Source organism: Stenella coeruleoalba, assembly GCF_951394435.1.
Source record: "Stenella coeruleoalba genome assembly, chromosome: 20".
In the NCBI taxonomy this organism is placed as follows: Eukaryota; Metazoa; Chordata; class Mammalia; order Artiodactyla; family Delphinidae; genus Stenella; species Stenella coeruleoalba.
In genome coordinates this window covers 54,914,428-54,931,894 of record NC_137166.1, presented here as the reverse complement: position 1 = coordinate 54,931,894, position 17,467 = coordinate 54,914,428, and the positions used below count along the sequence as shown (strand labels likewise).

Sequence of the window (17,467 nt, the reverse complement as noted above, 5' to 3'; positions counted from 1 at the left end):
CAGGGATAAATCTGGGGAAACAGTTATGTGACCTGGAGTAATCTGGCCTTTGGAAAGAACCTCCCCGGTGTGCAGACTCTTTCATGTGAGGGAGGGGAGAGATTCAGAGAGGGCCTCTGAGGTCCAGAGACAGAGCCCTGGGCTGAGGGAGGGACTGGGGACCGGAGACACACACAGAGCCCCTAGTGGTGATGGGGGAGTCCCAGAGAGAGGAACAGAAAGAGAGAGATCTCAGATAGGACCCAGTGAGGCAGAAAGAGACCCAGGGAGAAAGCTCGAGCTAGAGAGGCATCACTCCCCCGGGGCTGGTCCTCCTGGGTAATTAAGAGAAGTGCTGACCGTTCAGGTAAGTGAGCAGCTGTGAAGCCCATCTCCCAGCATGGGGTAGGCTACCCCTGGCGGCACGGTGCTCTCTTTACCAGGCAGGAACTTTCATAGCACTGAGTCCCTGCCAGGCCTGGGCACCTGTCTGCTCCACCCTGCCGGGGCTTGGCACACCAGGGTGGGAGGGGGAGTCCTCAGCAAACACTGGACAGAATAACAGAAGTGCCCGGTCGTGGGGCCCTGACGCTGAGCCCAGTGCTAAGTGCTTCCTGGGCATCTTTTACGTCCTCACAGGTGCGCCTGGTGGTTGAAGTGTGGAGGCTTGGAAGGCGGCAGAGGCCAACTGCATGAGATGCCACGACCACCCAGGGCGGCCTGCATTGAAAGCTGGGGCGTCAGAATGACCGGGGTTCTCTAAGGGGCCTGGAGATGGAGAGGGCTCTTCTCTTCCCGGGACTGCACGATGAGGAGGTGACAGGCCCGGGGTTGGATCCAGATTCCAGGGAGCCCAAGCTCTGTCCCCCCAAACCCCGTAGCTCCTCAAATCGCCCGGGTGTTCGACAAACGATCACTCGCCAAGGACAGATCCTGATAATGTGCTTTTAATTGCACTTATTCCAAAGGTATTTCCTTTCCCGGTTAAAATAAAAAAGACGCGTGATGAAGGCTGGCTGTGTGAGTGGGGCAGCGATCTCTGTGCTCCAGGGCCGGGCCTTCTCCCATGCCTCGCCGGACAGTCCCAGCACCGACCGGCACGGGGCGGCTCTCCTTGCCGGAACCTCCCAGCCCCATCCTGACCCCGATCCCTTCAGAGAGGTGGGGCCTCTGTGTCCCTTCAGCGGGAGAAGGCCCAGGGCACCGCCCCTCAGGTGGACATGATGCCGCTTTTCTCACCCTTGACCTTGAGGAACTCGGCCATGCTGGAGAAATACTTCTGGTTGGCCTCAGCCACCTTCTTCTCCGCTGCTTGTGGGTTCACAATCTCCAGGCCCTGGGCAGGTGAGGGAGATGGGATGGGGTGGGGAGACGGGCCTGGGCCCTAACAATGCCCCCCGCCCAGCTCCCCCAGCTCCCAGTGAAGGAATCATGAAATGTCAGGGGCCCACGGGCCCTTCCCAGTGGTCCTTGGGCTCTGGGCAAACATGTGGACAGTTTGCCAGCCCCCAAATCTCCCCCACCTTGGGAGATTCTGACTCTGTGGGCTGGGGGGTGGGGGAAGAGGGGAGGATCTGGGCATCTGAATTTTTAGCAGGTTCCCCAGGAGACTTTAAAAACACCACCGTTGGAGAACAGCTGATCCTGTTCGGTTCCTGAATAAGGAAACTGAGTCCCAGAAGTAAGTGGCTTGCCTGCAGTCCCAGCACAAATTGCACCAACCCCACCAAGGATTTAACGACCAGCCCTGGGGACCCGACGCGTGGCAGGCATTGTTGTGAATGTTCTACACACGGTGACTCTCATCTTCTCGCTGAGGCCTCCCCTGGAGGCTCCCCATCTCCCTTAGTCCTTTCAGTCTCCAGCACTGTCCACCTTCCAGTACACTATGTATCTTAGTTATCTGTCCCCCTGCCACCCCCTAAGCTCTGGGAGGGCAAAACTTCCTGTCTCTGTTTTGTGGCTTTGTCCCGGCACCTGCAACAGCGCTCGGAATTTAGCAGGCACTCAGCAGACACCTGCTGATGGAGGGAATGAGCTGGTGCTCCTCAGATCCCGAGGGCCACACCAGCGCTATTTGGTGGGTGAATAAACCGAGGCACGGACCCGACAGGGGAGTGACCTGCCCTGGCTCCATCCTGTGCTCTGGTGGTTGGCTGGGGTCCCGACTGCCCAGCCCACCTACCTAGGACCTTTCCTGCGCGGGGCCCTGAGGTGGCCCCAGCCACCGGATCTTGGAAGGTGGGGACCCAGAGCCTCAGGGAGGGACTGAGCCTGCTCGAGGTCATAGAGACCAACTGGTCCCTGGTAACTTCACCGAGTGCAGGGAACCCAGATACGCCCTTCAGGGGCTTCATCGGTGCCCACTCCCCCCACGGCAGCCCCGAGAGGGGCCCTGTCGTGTGCTCATTATGCAGGCGAGGCAGCTGAAGCCCAGGAGGGGAAGGGGGTTTCCCTGGGCCTCCTGACCCAAGGGGGGCCGGTACCTGGAGTGGGGTGAAGGCCACGCTGGAAGCAGTCCCCGAGGAGCGGTCGCGGATGGTGGACTTGCCGCCGTACACCACGCTCTGCTTCTGCAGGGTCCGCTGTGGGGAGGGCCGGGGAGGTGCAGACTGTGGCTGGGGCCCAGCGCCCGAGCCCGCAGCCCCTCACCCTCAGCCCCCGCCCCAGCCCGCGGCCGTACCTGCAGCGTCTTGGAGATCCTGGCTTTGGTGGCCTCGTTCACCTGTGTCTGCCGCACCCGCCCGCTGCCCGACTTGCCCAGGTGGCCCAGGCTGAAGCCCAGGTCCTCCTGGTAGGCGTCCTCCTCGATCTGGTGGGAGGGAAAGGCGTCGGGTGCCAGCTGCCTCCTCAGTCAGCTAGAGGCCCACGCACCCACCCCATCGGCCGGCCCTATTCAGGCGCCTACTGGGCCCCGAGTGCAGTGAGCCTTGCTGGGGCCCCAGCAAGGAAGTCAGGTCCCGTTACTGCTCCCTGAGCTCACAGCTGAGAGGGGCCGTGCGTGTGCGTGTGTGTGTGTGTGTGTGTGTGTGTGGTGTAAGAACTGAAATGGGTTTCACTGATGAAAGGGCATCTGAGCTAGTTCTTGCAGGATCAGTAGGGTGAGGCTCGGGTAACCAGAGCCTGGCAGGGGTGGAGCCTGGGGAAGGGCATGTGTGCGGGGCGTGGGGGGACACGAGACTGGGAGGCCTGCAGGGGTCTGATCCTGAACAGCCTCCAGTGCCTGGGTGGATGGGAAGCCTCGGGGCGAGGGGAGCCGGTGCCGGGTGGATGGGGTGGGGAGAGACTGGAGGCCGGGGTGGGGGGACCAGGGAGGAGGCTAAGGTGTTGTCCCAGATCTGGGGGTGGGGGGCATGGCCACAGGTGGAGAGGAAGGAATGCAGCAGGGAGTGGGGGCAGAGCAGGGTGGGGTCTGACCTCCCCGAAGCTCATGCGGTTGGCCTGCTTCCGGATCTCAGTCAGCCCCAGCCGCTCCTTCATCTTGCGGTACCTGGGGACAGGGCAGGGGGTCAGCTGGGAGGGTGCAAGCCTCTTCCCTTCCCATTCCGTCCCGGCCCGACTGGTCCCCGGGCGCCACCTGCGGCCGCCTCTCTTCTTACGCTGCCCGTCGAGGGGTGCAGGCAGCGGCTTCACCTGCTTCACGGGCGGCGGCTCCTGCCACTTGTCGAACTTGCGCTCGATCTCATCCTTCAGCTCGTAGCCCACCTGGGGAGGACGGGCTGGGGGTCCTGCAGCTGCTCCCTCGGGCCTGTCCTGTCCGCCCGTCCCCCTCGTTCCCACGCGGCCCTGGAGGACCTTGACCCTCTGGGCTCTGCGGGTTTAAGTCGCACCTACCACGCGATGCTCCCACACTGTATCGCAGGCTCAGCCCTCTCCTCTCAATGCTGCGCCCCACAGGCAATGGAGCAGACAGAGCTCCCGCGCCCACTCCCCGCCCCAGCTCTCCTCAGGTCAGTAAGTGTCGATGCCCTGGAGTCGGCCACACCCCGAGAGTCCCGCCAGGCTCTCCCTTCAGGAAGGACCCCAAATCGGCCCCCTTTCAGCACCCCCACTGAGGCCAAGCTCTCCCCAGGGTGCGAGAGGCTGCACGTGATCTGCCCCCATCCCGCCAGCCTCCTCTCCCTGGAGCTCGCTGTGCTCCAGCCTCAGGGCCTGTGCACCGACTGTTCCCTCTGCTTGAGACACCCTTCCCCCCAGCATCTACGGGACTCGCCTGCTAACTGCACTCAGGTCTATGTTAAACCCTCGCCTCCTCGGAGGAGCCCTCCCCGAGCTCCAGGTTACTCAGTCTCGCCTCCCTCGCCACCCCCAGTGCCCCGCGTCTGTCTTCCCAGGCTTTACTCAGCGCCGCTGGACGCACCGCAGACCTGCCGCTTGTGTCTTCTCGGCCTGCCCCCAGCCAAAATGGAGATGGCATGGAGGCAGGGCTTTTGTCTGTGTGGTTCACTGCTGTACCCCCAGCATCCAAGCCAGTGGTCAGAGAGAGACTGAACCCCTGAACCCACGGTGCCAGGGTGGGTGCTTGGAAAACAATAATGCACAAGACAGAAAACATCTACTCTCCCAGAACAAGTCCGCCAAGGCACGCAGGTTGATGGAATAATTACGTGAACAATGACAGTTCTGGTAGAGGGGACAGATCCTGGTGCAGTAGGCAAATAAATACCTCCCCCTCCTCCAAAGGTGTCCACAACCAACTCTATGGTCCCTGCGAATGTGTCACTTTACCTGACAAAAGGGACTTTGCAGATGTGACTGGGTTAAGGATCTGGAAACGGGGAGAGGGTGCCTTAGATGATCAGTGTGGACCCAGTGTAATCACTGGGTCCTTAAAAGAGTCAAAGGAGATGTGGAGACAGAAGCAGAGTCAGAGAGAGCTGGGAAGATGCTACGCTGGCTTTGAAGATGGAGGAAGGGGCCACAAGCCACGGGACGCGGGCGGCCTGTGGAAGCTGCAAGAGGCAGCGGAGCCATCCTCCCCTTGAGCCTCCGGAAGGAATGAACCCTGCCAACCCCTTGATTTCAGGCCAGGGAAGCCGCCGTGGTCTTCTGACCTACCGAACTCAAAGACAGTAACCCTGTGTTGCTTTAGGCCACTAAGCTTGTGGTTAATCTGTCACAGCAGCAGCAACGGGAAACTCGTACAGAAGGGGGAGGGGACGCTGGCCTCGGTAGGGGCCACAACCAACACCCCCGCCTCTGCCCTGTTAGGACAGCGCTCGCTGTGCTGGGTCCTCTATTGACAGCTCTCCCTGAGACAGACCACATACCACCCGGACAGACGCCGCCCGCCCCTCACCTTCCCCTCCGTGCTCTCATGGAAACTGTCCACTCGGGCTGCCAGCGTGCACTTGGCAGCCACCAGCCGGGCCGCCTTCCGCCGGAGATCCTGCAGTCATGGACAGGAAGGCAGAGTCAGTGTGCAGATGCAATCAGATGGCAGCGTTTCCACAACTCTAGCCCCCGTCTCCATTTCTGCCTGTCAGCATTTCACCTTTACCGCTATTGCCTTACTGTAATAACGTGTTACAGTAACAAATCATCATTGTCGGTGATAACGATAACCTACTTCCCCGTTTGCACAGAAGGCTGAATCGCATTACAACAGACGGAAGATTATCAAATACGGAGAAAATACCTACATTAAAATTTAAAACATCCATCTGTGTATCACCAAAAATGGTGTCATGTGCCACAAAAGGTAGGGGCCGGGTTCTGAGAAACACCACGATGGTACCTGTAACACCCACAGCCCCAAGTCTTGGTGACCAGTAGTAATGGTAATGGTAGCAATAATAATAAAGAGAAGAATAACAGTAATAATAATAACATAGTAAGCCAGCAGCAGCTAGGCGTAGAGGGGAATTTAACCCTGTCCTGAGAAGTCTGGCCTTGGCCCTGGCTCCTGGGTGGTGATCTGTGCTGGCAGGGGCCTGGGTAAGCCAGGGAACAGCGCTGTGACTTAGGGTGGGGTCTCTGAGTCACGGGGTCCCAGCCATGTCTGTGCCCCCGAGCCTCGGCAGAGACTGAGCCCCGAGGACCCTGCCCTCGTGCCTCCCCTCGGCCAGCGTTACTCTGGGTGCGCTCACTGTGATAAACCGTAGCCCTGGGTGGATCGGCTCAAGGTGAGCTCTCTGAGTCCTTCTAGTGGCCACTGAACCTGACCGTGGTCTTGGGAACCCCGAACTCACAAGCTTAACGCTTCCGCTGCTTTGTACGTGCGAGGCCTGATGTCAAGGCGTTTCGTACGAGTGAGTCCTCATCTCGACCCCATGAAGCAGGTTCAGTTCACCCCACTTACACACGGGGAGCCTGAGGGGGATCAGAACTCCAGCCTGGCCTGTCAGCTCCAGCGTCCTTGTTCGTACACCCTGCGCGGCCCGTCCTCCAGGGTCCTGACCCCTGGCGTCAGCAGAGACCCCTGGGACCCGAGGAGCAGCAGGGGGAGGGGGTGCCCTTTGGGGCACAGCATAAGGTTCCAAGGGGGTGGGACTCACCGGGGGCAGGGACTGCACGATGTCGCTGTGGTAGATGTAGCCAGTGTGGGGCAGCACTGAGGTGGATGAGAAGCCGGACAGCGTCTTGCGCTGGGCCCCGAGCAGCATGATGTTGCAGGCGGGCATCTTGGAGAGGTTGGTCAGGCCGCCGGCCACCCCTGCAGCGGGACAGAGGGAGGGAGGGGCTCAGAAGGACCGGGGGGATTTGTCTGGGGCTCGCCGTGCGCTGCACCTTCACAGGAGTTTCTGGTTGGAGCCCCGAGGCGGCCCCGCCAAGGAGGGCCGACGTGTCCCGCCTCCGAGAGGGGTTTGGAGGAGGCTCAGAGAGGTGAAGCAACTTGCTAGAGTGCACAGTGAGCAGACTGGCTCAACAGGAACCTGACCCAAGTCTGCGAAGCCACACAGGCCCTGCTCCGGCCTCAGAGTGGTTTTCACCGCGCTGTGGGCTCGCAACAACAGGGCCTGGGTGTGAATCACCTCTGGGTTCCCTTGAGCGTGTCTGCGGGCATGGGGGAGGGGAAGAGGAGCTGCAGGTAAATACTGTAAGTAGTTCTACCTCTGAGGTGGGATTGCTGTGTGCGGGGCCCTGTGCTGGGCGCTTTCAAGGATTAGGTAAATGGTCTCATCACACACACGAGTCCTTGAAACAAGCCTCCAACACCCGTGCGGGAGCAGAACAGCCCCCATGGTCACTGACATCACCATCCCCGGAACCTGCGACTACAGTGCCACATGCAGCCAAAGGGACTCTGCAGATACGGGCAAGTTAAGGACCCCGAGAAGGGGAGATTATCCTGGAGGATCCTGGTGGGCTCAATGTAATCACGAGGGTCCTCAAAAGTGGGAGAGAAAAGCAAAGTCAGAGTGGCACGAGAGGAGACTTTCAAGACAGAGGAAGGAGCCACAAGCCAAGGGATGCAGGTGCCCCTGGAAGCTGGAAAAGGCAGGGAACGGCTTCCTCCCCTGACCCACCATAGAGGACCACAGCCCTGCCGACACTTTCATTCTAGCCCCGTGAGGCCCACGGTGGACTTCTGACCTCCACAGCTGTCAGATGATAAACTGCATCGTTCAAGCCTCTTGGTTCGTGGTCATTTGTTACAGCAGTCACAGGAAACTAGCACAACCCCCAATCGCCACTAGGGAAACTGAGGCACGTGACACCGTTTGCCCAAAGACATGAGGTCAGCGAGGGGGGAAGCAGGATCCACACCCGAGCTTGTCCTTCCCCGACACCACTGCTTCTACCTGCAACTCTGCACACACCTGCCCCCAAGACTGTGTTCTGCGCTGAACTGTGTCCCCCCGCCGAGTTCACACATTGAAGTCCTAGCCCTCCCCTCCCCACACCTCAGAATGTGACTGTATTTGGAGACAGGGTCTTTAAAGAGGTGATCAGGGACTTCCCTGGTGGCGCAGTGGTTAAGACTCAGCACTCCCAATGCAGGGGGCCCAGGTTCGATCCCTGATCAGGGAACTAGATCCCACATGCAAGCTGCAACTAAGGAGCTGGCGAGCCGCAACTAAGGAGCCCGCCTGCCACAACTAAGGAGCCCGCCTGCCACAACTAAGACCCAGCACGACCAAATTAAAAAAAACAAAACAAAACAGGTGATCAAGGTGAAATGAGGTCACAGGATGGGCCCTAATCCAATAGGACTGGTGCCCTTACGAGAGGAGACTAGGACACAGTCCCACATGGAGGGAAGACCACATGAGGACGTAGTGAAAAGGTGGCCGTCTACACACCAAGGAGAGAGGCTCTCAGAAGGAACCAGCCCTGCTGACACCTGATCTCAGTCTCCCAGCCTCCAGACTGTGAGAGGATAAACCTCAGTTGTTGAAGCCCCCCAGTCTATGGTACTTTGTTACAGCAGCCTGAACTGACGAATACGGCTGCTTTATCCAACTCCCCGGGGAAATGTTTCTCGGTTGAAGGGGCCAGGAGCCTGAGGGGGCACTCTGAGGCCGCAGAGAGCCCCCGAGGAGGAAGGCACCCACTGCCAGGACCAGTGCCCCCGTCTTGTGGAGATACTGAGGCTCAGAGAGCTGACTTTACTTCTGCCAGGCGGCCCTGTGGGCCCACGGCAGAGCTGGGAGCTGCTGCGACGCCCAGCATTTCCACCAGCCACGCCGCCTCTCCCCTTTGCGGCTTGTCTGGCCCCAGCTCTGCTGGGGATGCGGGCGCTGACCAGGCTCAGGGCCCCCATCCTTTCTCCATGTCTGTGTGAAGAGCAAGCTGGCCGACCTCTGTGGTCTCCAGGAGAGATGAGAGGGTGGGGGCGAGGGGACACGGTCCTGGGGCCCCAGGGCCAAATCCCCATTTTACAGAAGAGGAACAGACTTGCCCAAGGTCACATGGCCCGCGGGGCCGTCACTGCGTGGGGACGGGCCTCACCCATGATCTTGGCGGCGGTGGACGCCCCGATGATGATGGAGAGGTTGGGCGCGATGAAGGACATGCGCGACTCCACGTACTCGTAGATTCGGTGCTTGGAGGCGTTGAGCTCCAGCGCCATGTCACAGGCCTCCTCCAGCCGTTCCAGCTCCTCCTCCGACAGCTGCTGCCTGCGGGGGGGGGGGCGAGGTGGGGGTGAGGCTGGGACGGACCCGATCTTCGAGCTTCAGCATGTCCCGTCTGCGTGGCCCGAGAGCCCGCGTCCTCCCAGCTGCGTGTGTGTGCGCACACGTGTGTGCAGCTTCACCACAGGTACTGCTCCTGCCGGCCCTGAGGCCTGGAAGCCAGGGCTGCCGGGAACCAGTCCGCGGTGCCACCGCACTGCCCCGTCCTGTCTCCGTCTGTGGGAGGCGCCCCTGCCCAGGCCATGCCAGAGCTGGGCCTCTGCAGGCGCTCCCTCTTCCTGAAACGCTCTCCCGCTGAGGCCCCCCACACCCTGCAGGCCTCAGCCCTGCTGGCCACCCCGGCCCACCACCCTGCCGCTTCCCTCGGAGCACGGTCACCGCTGCGATCAACCATTCCAGAGCTCTGCTCTGCGGTGACAAATGGCCCCTTCTCCTAGGCGCAGCACGGACGCCAGAGGGGCAGGTGGAGAGCCGGCATTCACCCTAGCAAGGGGATGACACGCCAGAGACGGACACTTCTAATTACGGGCCTGCCCCTTGCTTCACCCTCGAAACCCTGGGCGAGGCTGGCTTCTCATGCCCGGGGAGCCCCGAGCCCAGCACGGTGCCTGGCTTGCGAGCTGAAGTGCCCTATCCCCCTGAGACTGACAGCCATGCCGCTGGCCCAGACCGCCGTGCACCATCAGAGGGGCCCCTGTGCACACCCCTGGGTGGTGGAGGCAGTGACGCTGACGACCATGATAGTGGCATTGGTCAGGATCTGCTGCAGGTTCTCGTTGTTCTTGCACTTGTCCAGGCTGTTGCCCAGCTCCTGGGGGGCGAGAGGGCAGGACAGGGGCCTGGGACTCAGGAAGCTCCAGAACCTCTCGTGCTCCTGCACCCACCCCATCTGTACCCGGGGCACTCCCCTGCCTCCCCCCACTCCTGGCAACTCCGCTGCTCAAAGGATCTGCACCGTCTGCCCCGTGCGGGCTGACCCGGAAGCAGAGCTGAGCAGACGGGCCACCCAGGGAAGACCCGCTGCCGCCACAGGCCTGCAGCCCATGGCCACTCAGAGTGCGGGTCTGACCGCGTCACTTCCCTGGGTGGGCATCCCCTGCCACCGCCCCCATCCGCCCCTGGACTCATGGGGGGCCCTGCGCACTGGTGAGCCCGCCTTCACTTTCCCTTAAGACCCAGGGCCTCTGCAATCCGCCTCCTCGCCTCCTCTCGTTCCCAGAATGCTCCAGGGCCTGTTGCCGTCTCGGGGTCTTGGCACTTAGGACTGCTTCCCCGAGTCTCATCCCGTCTCCAGCCCAAGGCTGAGCGAGGGGAGCCTTCCCCTTAAACCTGGGGGTCCGAGAGCAGGGCCCCGCCGCCCCTTCACATTAGTGGCCGTCGGGGAGCCCACTTCTTCTCATTTACCTTGACGGTGCGGATGTAATCAAGTGCATTGGGGACCAGAGACTCCAGTTCGGGGAATCGCTTCGAGTACTTATCCCGGATGAACTTATGGATGATGTCTAAGGGGGACAGGGCGGAGAGGAGCCCAATGAGGGGCAGGCAGACTCTGCTGGCTCTCCCAGTACCCATTTCCCCTTCTTCCTTCAGTAGCAAAACCCCTAATTATAGCTGGGCTCACGGACACACAGCACAAAGCTACATTTCCCGGCTGCCCTTATGGCTGGATGCAGCCATGGGAGTTAGTTCTGATCTACAAGATGTGAGCTGAAGTCACATGTGCAACTTGCAGGCCACTCCCTCAAAGGAAAAAAATGTGCCCTCCTCTTCTCTCCCATCTTTTTGCTGATGAGGATGTGGAGGTGATGGCTGGAGGTGGGCAGTCACCTTGTACCATGAAACAGATGGCAGATCAATGAGACAGAAAGAGCCTGGACTCCTCATCCAGACTTTCATATGAGAGGAAAATATGCTTCCTTCTCACGTAACCACTTGTTACAGCAGCTGAACCTGGATTCCAGCTGATACAGGGGCTTGGGGGCAGGACCCTGGGAAAGGCCAGCAGGGAAGACGGCCTGTGATCCTGCCTGCCCCTCCCTTGAGGATGGGAGGAGGCTGTGGGGGACACCGGGCAGGGCTGTCTCTGCTTGCCCTTCCCGGCACTCACTCAGCTCGTTCTCGATCTCCACCGTCAGGTTGTTGGCGTCCACAATGACCCGGTACTCGGGGGCCGCCTCCACTGGTCCCATCACTGTGAGGATGAGAAAGAGCCTGGTGTGGGTGTGTGTCTATGCACCCACCCCGTTCCAGATCCCACAGCTCAGGGAGACTGGGGATGCAGCTGGAGAGGAGCAGGGAGGGGCTGAAGAGGAAACTGGGGGGCAGGTTTGCATATCTGCAAACCTCCCATCTCTCCCTCCAGGCCAGTCTAGACTTGACCCCATCTCGCCCTGGACCGAAACCCTCCTGGGCTCACCACACCCTTAGACTAACAGCCCAGCTACCCAGAGTGATGTTTGAGGCCTCCCGAAAGGCTGGAAGCTCTGCAAGGACAAGTACTGGGTCTGTTTCCTGTGGCTGCACCCCGATGCGCCTGGCCCACTGCAGTCGCTCCGTGGACACTTGCTGACTCAGTGACTCCAGTCTGGTCTCTGCACCTTCCTGGCCCCATCCTCTCATCACACCCCCGCTTTGTTTCATTCCAGCCATTAAAGGACTGATTACAGTGCCCTGAACACTTGGCCTGCTTCACTCTTCTCTTGGCCTTTGAATATGCTGTTCCCTCTCCCTGGTACATCCCTTCCTCGTGTCTGTTTCTGGAAAACCCTTCAAGCACTAATAATAACAACGATAATGACAATGATGACAGTATTATCACGAGCAACTGACACAGACACGACTTACTGGCCATACGACACTGTTATAAGTGCCTTACGGGCATTAACTTATTTTATCCACAACCAGCCAGGGAGGTTGGTGTTAAATCAGGCCAACGTTGCAGAGAAAGAAACGGAGGGACTCGGCCTGATGGCACAGAGCCAGCAGATGGCAGCGCTGAGATCTGACTCCCGAGTCTGCGCTCCGAATCCTGATGCTCAAATGCCTCCACGTCCTCAAGGCTCACAAGGCGCCTAAGAACCCCTCCCGCACCTTTCAGGAGGGGTCAGCTGTCTCTCTGTGCTCTGCCACACTCCTGCCACATCCATTAGACACCGTCACCACCCAGGTTGAGGTGTTTCATGTACACCTTCCCCACCAGACATGGGGTGTGATTGGGTCTGACTTAAAATCCCCGAGCCTGGCCCACACCAGGAAATGTCACTTTTATGATTCCCCATGACTCCCTGGCCTGGCATTTGAAACCCCGCAGGGTCTGGTGCCCTGCCAGCCTCCCCACCACTATGGATGTCCAAGGTTTTGCAGGTGCAGCTCTCTTTCCCTGGGCGCACCCCCCCCGCCACCCCATTCTTAGCCTGTCATGTGTATTCATGCTTCAAAGTCCAGCTGAGACATCAGTTCTTCCCTGACCGTGGCAGGGTCAGCCAGCTCCTCCTGTGGCTCCCGAGTGTCCTGGGCTCCCTCCACCCCAGCAGGCGCCGCCCACCAGTAACTGCTCCGCCAGCCCCTGAGCGTTCTGAGAGCAGAGGCCCACACAGGCCTGGCCCGCAGGGCGCCTCACGAAAACTTTAAAGAAAGTTTTAAAGGTTTCAAGTTTAATCCTCATGGTGCAGTGGTTAAGAATCCACCTGCCAATGCAGGGGACACGGGTTCCAGCCCTGGTCCAGGAAGATCCCTCACGTCGTGGAGCAACAAAGCCCGTGCGCCACAACTACTGAACCTGCGCTCTAGAGCCCGCGAGCTACAGCTACTGAGCCCGTGTGCCACAACTACTTAAGCCCGCGTGCCTAGAGCCTGTGCTCCACAACAAGAGAAGCCACCGCAATGAGAAGCCCGCGCACCGCAACTAGAGAGAAAGCCTGCGCACAGCAACAAAGACCGAACGCAGCCGACAAGTTAATTAATTAATTAATTTTTTAAAAAAGAAACGATGGAGCAAGTAAGTCTCCCTGAAACTCTGCTCTGACTATACCATTCCTGTGCCAAAAAGCTTCCCTTGGCTTCCCACTGCCTAGGAATTCAAATCAAGAGCCACAGCTTTCCAAGAAAAACAGGGGTGATGACAGCACTGTCCTCTTAGAGCTGGTCTGAACACTCAAGAGACAACCCAGCTTTGCCCAGAGTTAGAAGTGAGGAGAGATTTTAATAACTTTTATGGATATTTTTTTATATTTTCATGGTTACTTTCTATTTAACAAATGACACCAGTTTTCCATCCACAGTAGCAATATCTTTCCTTCTTGCGTAAACTGAAGGAAAAAGTATGTGGATTTAAAAATGTGAAATAGGGCTTCCCTGGTGGCGCAGTGGTTGAGAGTCTGCCTGCCGATGCAGGGGACAGGGGTTCGTGCCCCGGTCCGGGAAGATCCCACATGCCGCGGAGCGGCTGGGCCCCTGAGCCATGGCCGCTGAGCCTGCACGTCCGGAGCCTGTGCTCCGCAGCGGAAGAGGCCACAGCAGTGAGAGGCCCATGTACCGCAAAAAAAAAAAAAAAGTGAAATAATAAGTGTTTTACAGGTGTGGCAAAACTCTATAACTGATCACGTTATCAGTAAAGTTTGGGAAGCCTTGAGATAAATCCTATCACAATTAGCCAGCGCTCAGCACAGAGCAAGGACTTAAGAAGTGTCAGCTTTAGGGGCTTCCCTGGTGGTCCAGTGGTTAGGACTCTGCGCTTCCACTGCAGGGGGCCTGGGTCTGATGCCTGGCTGGGGAATTAAGATCCTGTATGCTGTGCAGCACGGGCAAAAAAGAAAAAAGAAAACTTAGAAAGAACTTACCAGCTTTGGAATGCAGTACACTCTTAGGAGAGAAGGGGACTGGGCTGGGATGGAAGAGAAGAAGAGGGCTCTGGCAAAGGGTGACGGGAAGGGCCAACTTCCAAAGTCACCAGCAGCAAAAGAGCCAAGGGCCCTGGCCGGAGCAGAGCCGGGGCGGGCGAGGGCGAGGGCGACGGGGAGGAAGAAGTACCTTCCGAAGCTTTGGCCTGCTTGCTGATATACTCCTCAATCTTCAGCATGATCTCAGCGAACTGTCCGGGGAGGAGCGGAGAGTCAGAAGCCGGGACTCTCCAGGCAAAGGAGCTGCTGCCCGTGTCACCCCCCAGGAGCTCCTCTCACCATCTTGCTGTCCCACAGCTTGGCGATGCTCTTGACCGAATCTCCGGAAAGATCCAGCTGGGTCTCCTCCTGCACATCCTCGATCGCCGGCTCCTCCTCTTCCTCCCCGTAGCTTCCTCCTTCCTCCTCTTCTGCCGCCTCCTCGAGGTCAGCTAGCAGCTCGTCGGCCAGAGACATCCCGAGGCCTGCGGGCAGGGTGAGCGGGATTCCCACTCATTACTGGGACAGGCCTCCCCTGCCAGGTGGCCCTGGTCCTTCTTGATCAACCTCACCAGCATGCAGGCTCCACAAGGACAGGTACACTCTTCTGCTTTTTTCTCTAGCTCCTAACTGCGCCTGACACATAACAGATGCTCAGGAAACGCCTGCTGAATGAATCCATGAACCCACTTCCCAGAACCAGATGGTCTCCAGTCATAAGTCACACTACCCACCCTTCTCACCTTCACTTCACTGGACAGGACACTGCACACCCCTCACACCACCACTTCGCTAAGACTTAAAAGATACATCCCCTCCCTTGATAAGACCTCTCCTCACATCCTTTCCTTCCCCCCACCAGCAGAGGCCCCTCCCCACCAACTGTTGGGCCCCAAATGGGTGACAGACACCCTGATCTCCTCAGCCATCAGGACAACCAGGCAGGGCCTAAAATGTCTAGAGCCTCCAGGCCAATCACCTCGGGCTATGAGCAGCTCCTACCCCCAGGTGCTGTACAAATATTAGTATTTTCGGTGAATCCCACACAGTGGAAAAGGCTGCAAAGGCTGCGAAGCACTACTCTACAAGGTACAATCCCCACCACTCTGTCCTCCCCAGTGCTTTTTTTTTATTATTAAAATAAGAAATGCTCCCTCTTCCTGTTCTCCTCTTTCAATAAGACAAATGTAGGGGGAAGGGGGGGAGAAATAAATGTGAGACTGGGATGGACATATACACACTACTATGTATAAAATAGATAACTAATAAGAACCTGCTGTATAGCAAAGGGACCTCTATCCAATACTCTGTAAGGACCTATATGGAAAAACAATCTAAAAAAGAGCGAATATATATATATGTATAACTGATTCAGTTTGCCATACAGCAGAAAGTAACACAGCATTGAAGACCAACTACACTCCAATAAAAATTTAAAAAAAAAAGACAAATGCAACATGTACACACTACTATATAAAAAACAGATAACCAATAAGTACCTATTGTACAGCACAGGGAACTATACCCAGTGCTTTGTAATAACCTACAAGGGAAAAGAGTCTGAAAGAGAACAGATAGGTATATACGTATATGTATAACCGAATCACTTTGCTGCGTACCTGAAACTAACACAACATTGTAAACCAACTATACTTCAATAAAAAAATGAAATTAAAAAAGAACTTAAAAAACAGGGGAATTCCCTGACGGCCCAGCGGTTAGGACTTGGTGCTTTCGCTACTGTGGCCCCGGGTTCAATCCCTGGTTGGGGAATTAAGATCCTGCAAGCTGCGTGGTGCAGCCAAAAGAATAAAGAAATAAAATAAAATTTACAGAAAGACAAACGGAGGCTGCAAACCTCCATGTCCCCAGAGGCTAAGTGGGTGACATAAGTGAGAAGCAGGCTGGGGGTTGGGCAACTGGGGAAGTGGAGCCTGGAGAGCGAGGGAATCATGCCTGATGTGAGAGCTCAGCTGACGCGACGCTTCAGACACGCCCTGCCAGTGGGAACACGGGCTCCATGTTGCCAGGTTTTCTAATTTTTTTCAAGAAAAGTAAGAGAGTCAGAATTTTTATGTGTAACCTCCCAGTCTGAAAAGTTTCTTTTTAAGTGGCTAATTTAAACAGACCACCATGGCAAAGGCCAAACTAAACGACTACAGGAAAGATCTGGCCCTTGAGCTGCCGGTTTAGGACCCCTGGATGTTCGGTGTCTCTGAGCTCAGTCTCCCCTCATACCCTCCTTTCTCCCTAAGATGCAATGTCCCCTTTATACTCACTTCTCTTTATAAGACACAGCTTTTCCTTGTAAACGCACCCATGTTATCTCACACACATCTTTCTCTAAAACTCTCGTTACTCTTGCTTTCTCTGAATAAGAGGAACTTGTCCTTTATTGGACATGATCTGCTCTCCATACATTAGACTCAAGTATCTCTTCTTATCCTCTCTTCTCTGTTTCCCCACTAAACTGTAAGCAAAACCAGGGGTGGTTATCTGTCCGTTCACCGTTATATCTCCACCATCTAGCAGAATCTCTAGCACGTTGTAGGTATACAAGAAATATTGGGCAAATGAATGAATGAACTTTATTTAATCTTTATACCAACCACATTATAGTTCCCTTTCTCCGGCTCTCTGGATATATTATTTTTTCATCCCAAAGGTAAGGGCACAAACATTATTTCTTGCAGCGTGGGTTATCTCTGACCCTGAGACTAGATGCTATCTTGCTGTTATACATCCTATGAACCCTTCAGTTCACTTCAACACTTGAGATTCTCTAAATTTCTAACATTTTGTTTAATGTCCATCTTCCCCATTAAGCTTAAATTTGTAAGGAAAGAGGGACCGTGTCCATTTTGTTCATTGCACACTATTTCCATCGCCCAGCGCAGCACGTGGCACGGATTAGGTACCACGACTTCGCTTGATGCCAGCCAACCTCTCCAGCCTCAGCCCCCGCCACTATTCCCCATGCCCCTGAATCCTTCTCACACTTTTTTCGCTTACCAACTTCTTCCCCTCACTTTAGGTCTTCATTTCCTCCCTTTTTACCAGCTCAACACCTCTTCATCCTTCAGTTCTCATATTCCAGCTCCCTGACCCACGCACCCCACTCTAGAGTAGATAAGTTGCTTGGTGATATACACCCCGCACGCCCTGTGTGTACCCTAAAGCACTTCACACATTTGTGGTTAAGTAATTACTTGATTAAGCCTGTCTCCCCAGGCACCATGCAAAGCGCTAATAGGGCCGGGGACGATTTTTTGCTGCCGCTATATCCCCAGAGCCTTAACAATGTAGGAGCATTTGAGACCTTTGGTTAGTCGGTCTACGAAGGCCCGCCTTTCTCCTTACACACTTCCTCTCCCAGACCCAGGAAGCCAACCTCCCGCCCTTCCCTCGTCTCCATCACACTCACCTCTACTCTTCTCGCACGACGGTTTCTAAGAAATTAGCTTCCCAGCAGCGGTCGACGCTCACTGATGACGTTTCAACCATGCGCCGTCGTCGAAGCAAAGCTGCGCT

General features: G+C 56.9%; 1 protein-coding gene across 1 annotated transcript; it reads right to left on the bottom strand.

Moving 5' to 3' along the window:
* Nucleotides 1-895: 895 nt before the first annotated feature.
* PRPF31 (pre-mRNA processing factor 31) lies at nucleotides 896-17,461 on the bottom strand. Its single transcript, XM_079906923.1, has 14 exons — nucleotides 17,361-17,461; nucleotides 14,237-14,421; nucleotides 14,088-14,148; nucleotides 11,167-11,250; nucleotides 10,464-10,561; nucleotides 9,764-9,870; nucleotides 8,875-9,044; nucleotides 6,477-6,634; nucleotides 5,279-5,368; nucleotides 3,557-3,684; nucleotides 3,397-3,469; nucleotides 2,663-2,791; nucleotides 2,466-2,564; nucleotides 896-1,315 (listed from the first exon to the last, which is right to left on the bottom strand). The coding sequence occupies exons 2-14, from the start codon at nucleotides 14,411-14,413 to the stop codon at nucleotides 1,190-1,192; spliced, it is 1,500 nt and encodes a 499-aa protein (XP_079763049.1). The 5' UTR covers nucleotides 14,414-14,421; nucleotides 17,361-17,461; the 3' UTR covers nucleotides 896-1,189.
* Between the last annotated feature and the right edge of the window lie 6 nt (nucleotides 17,462-17,467).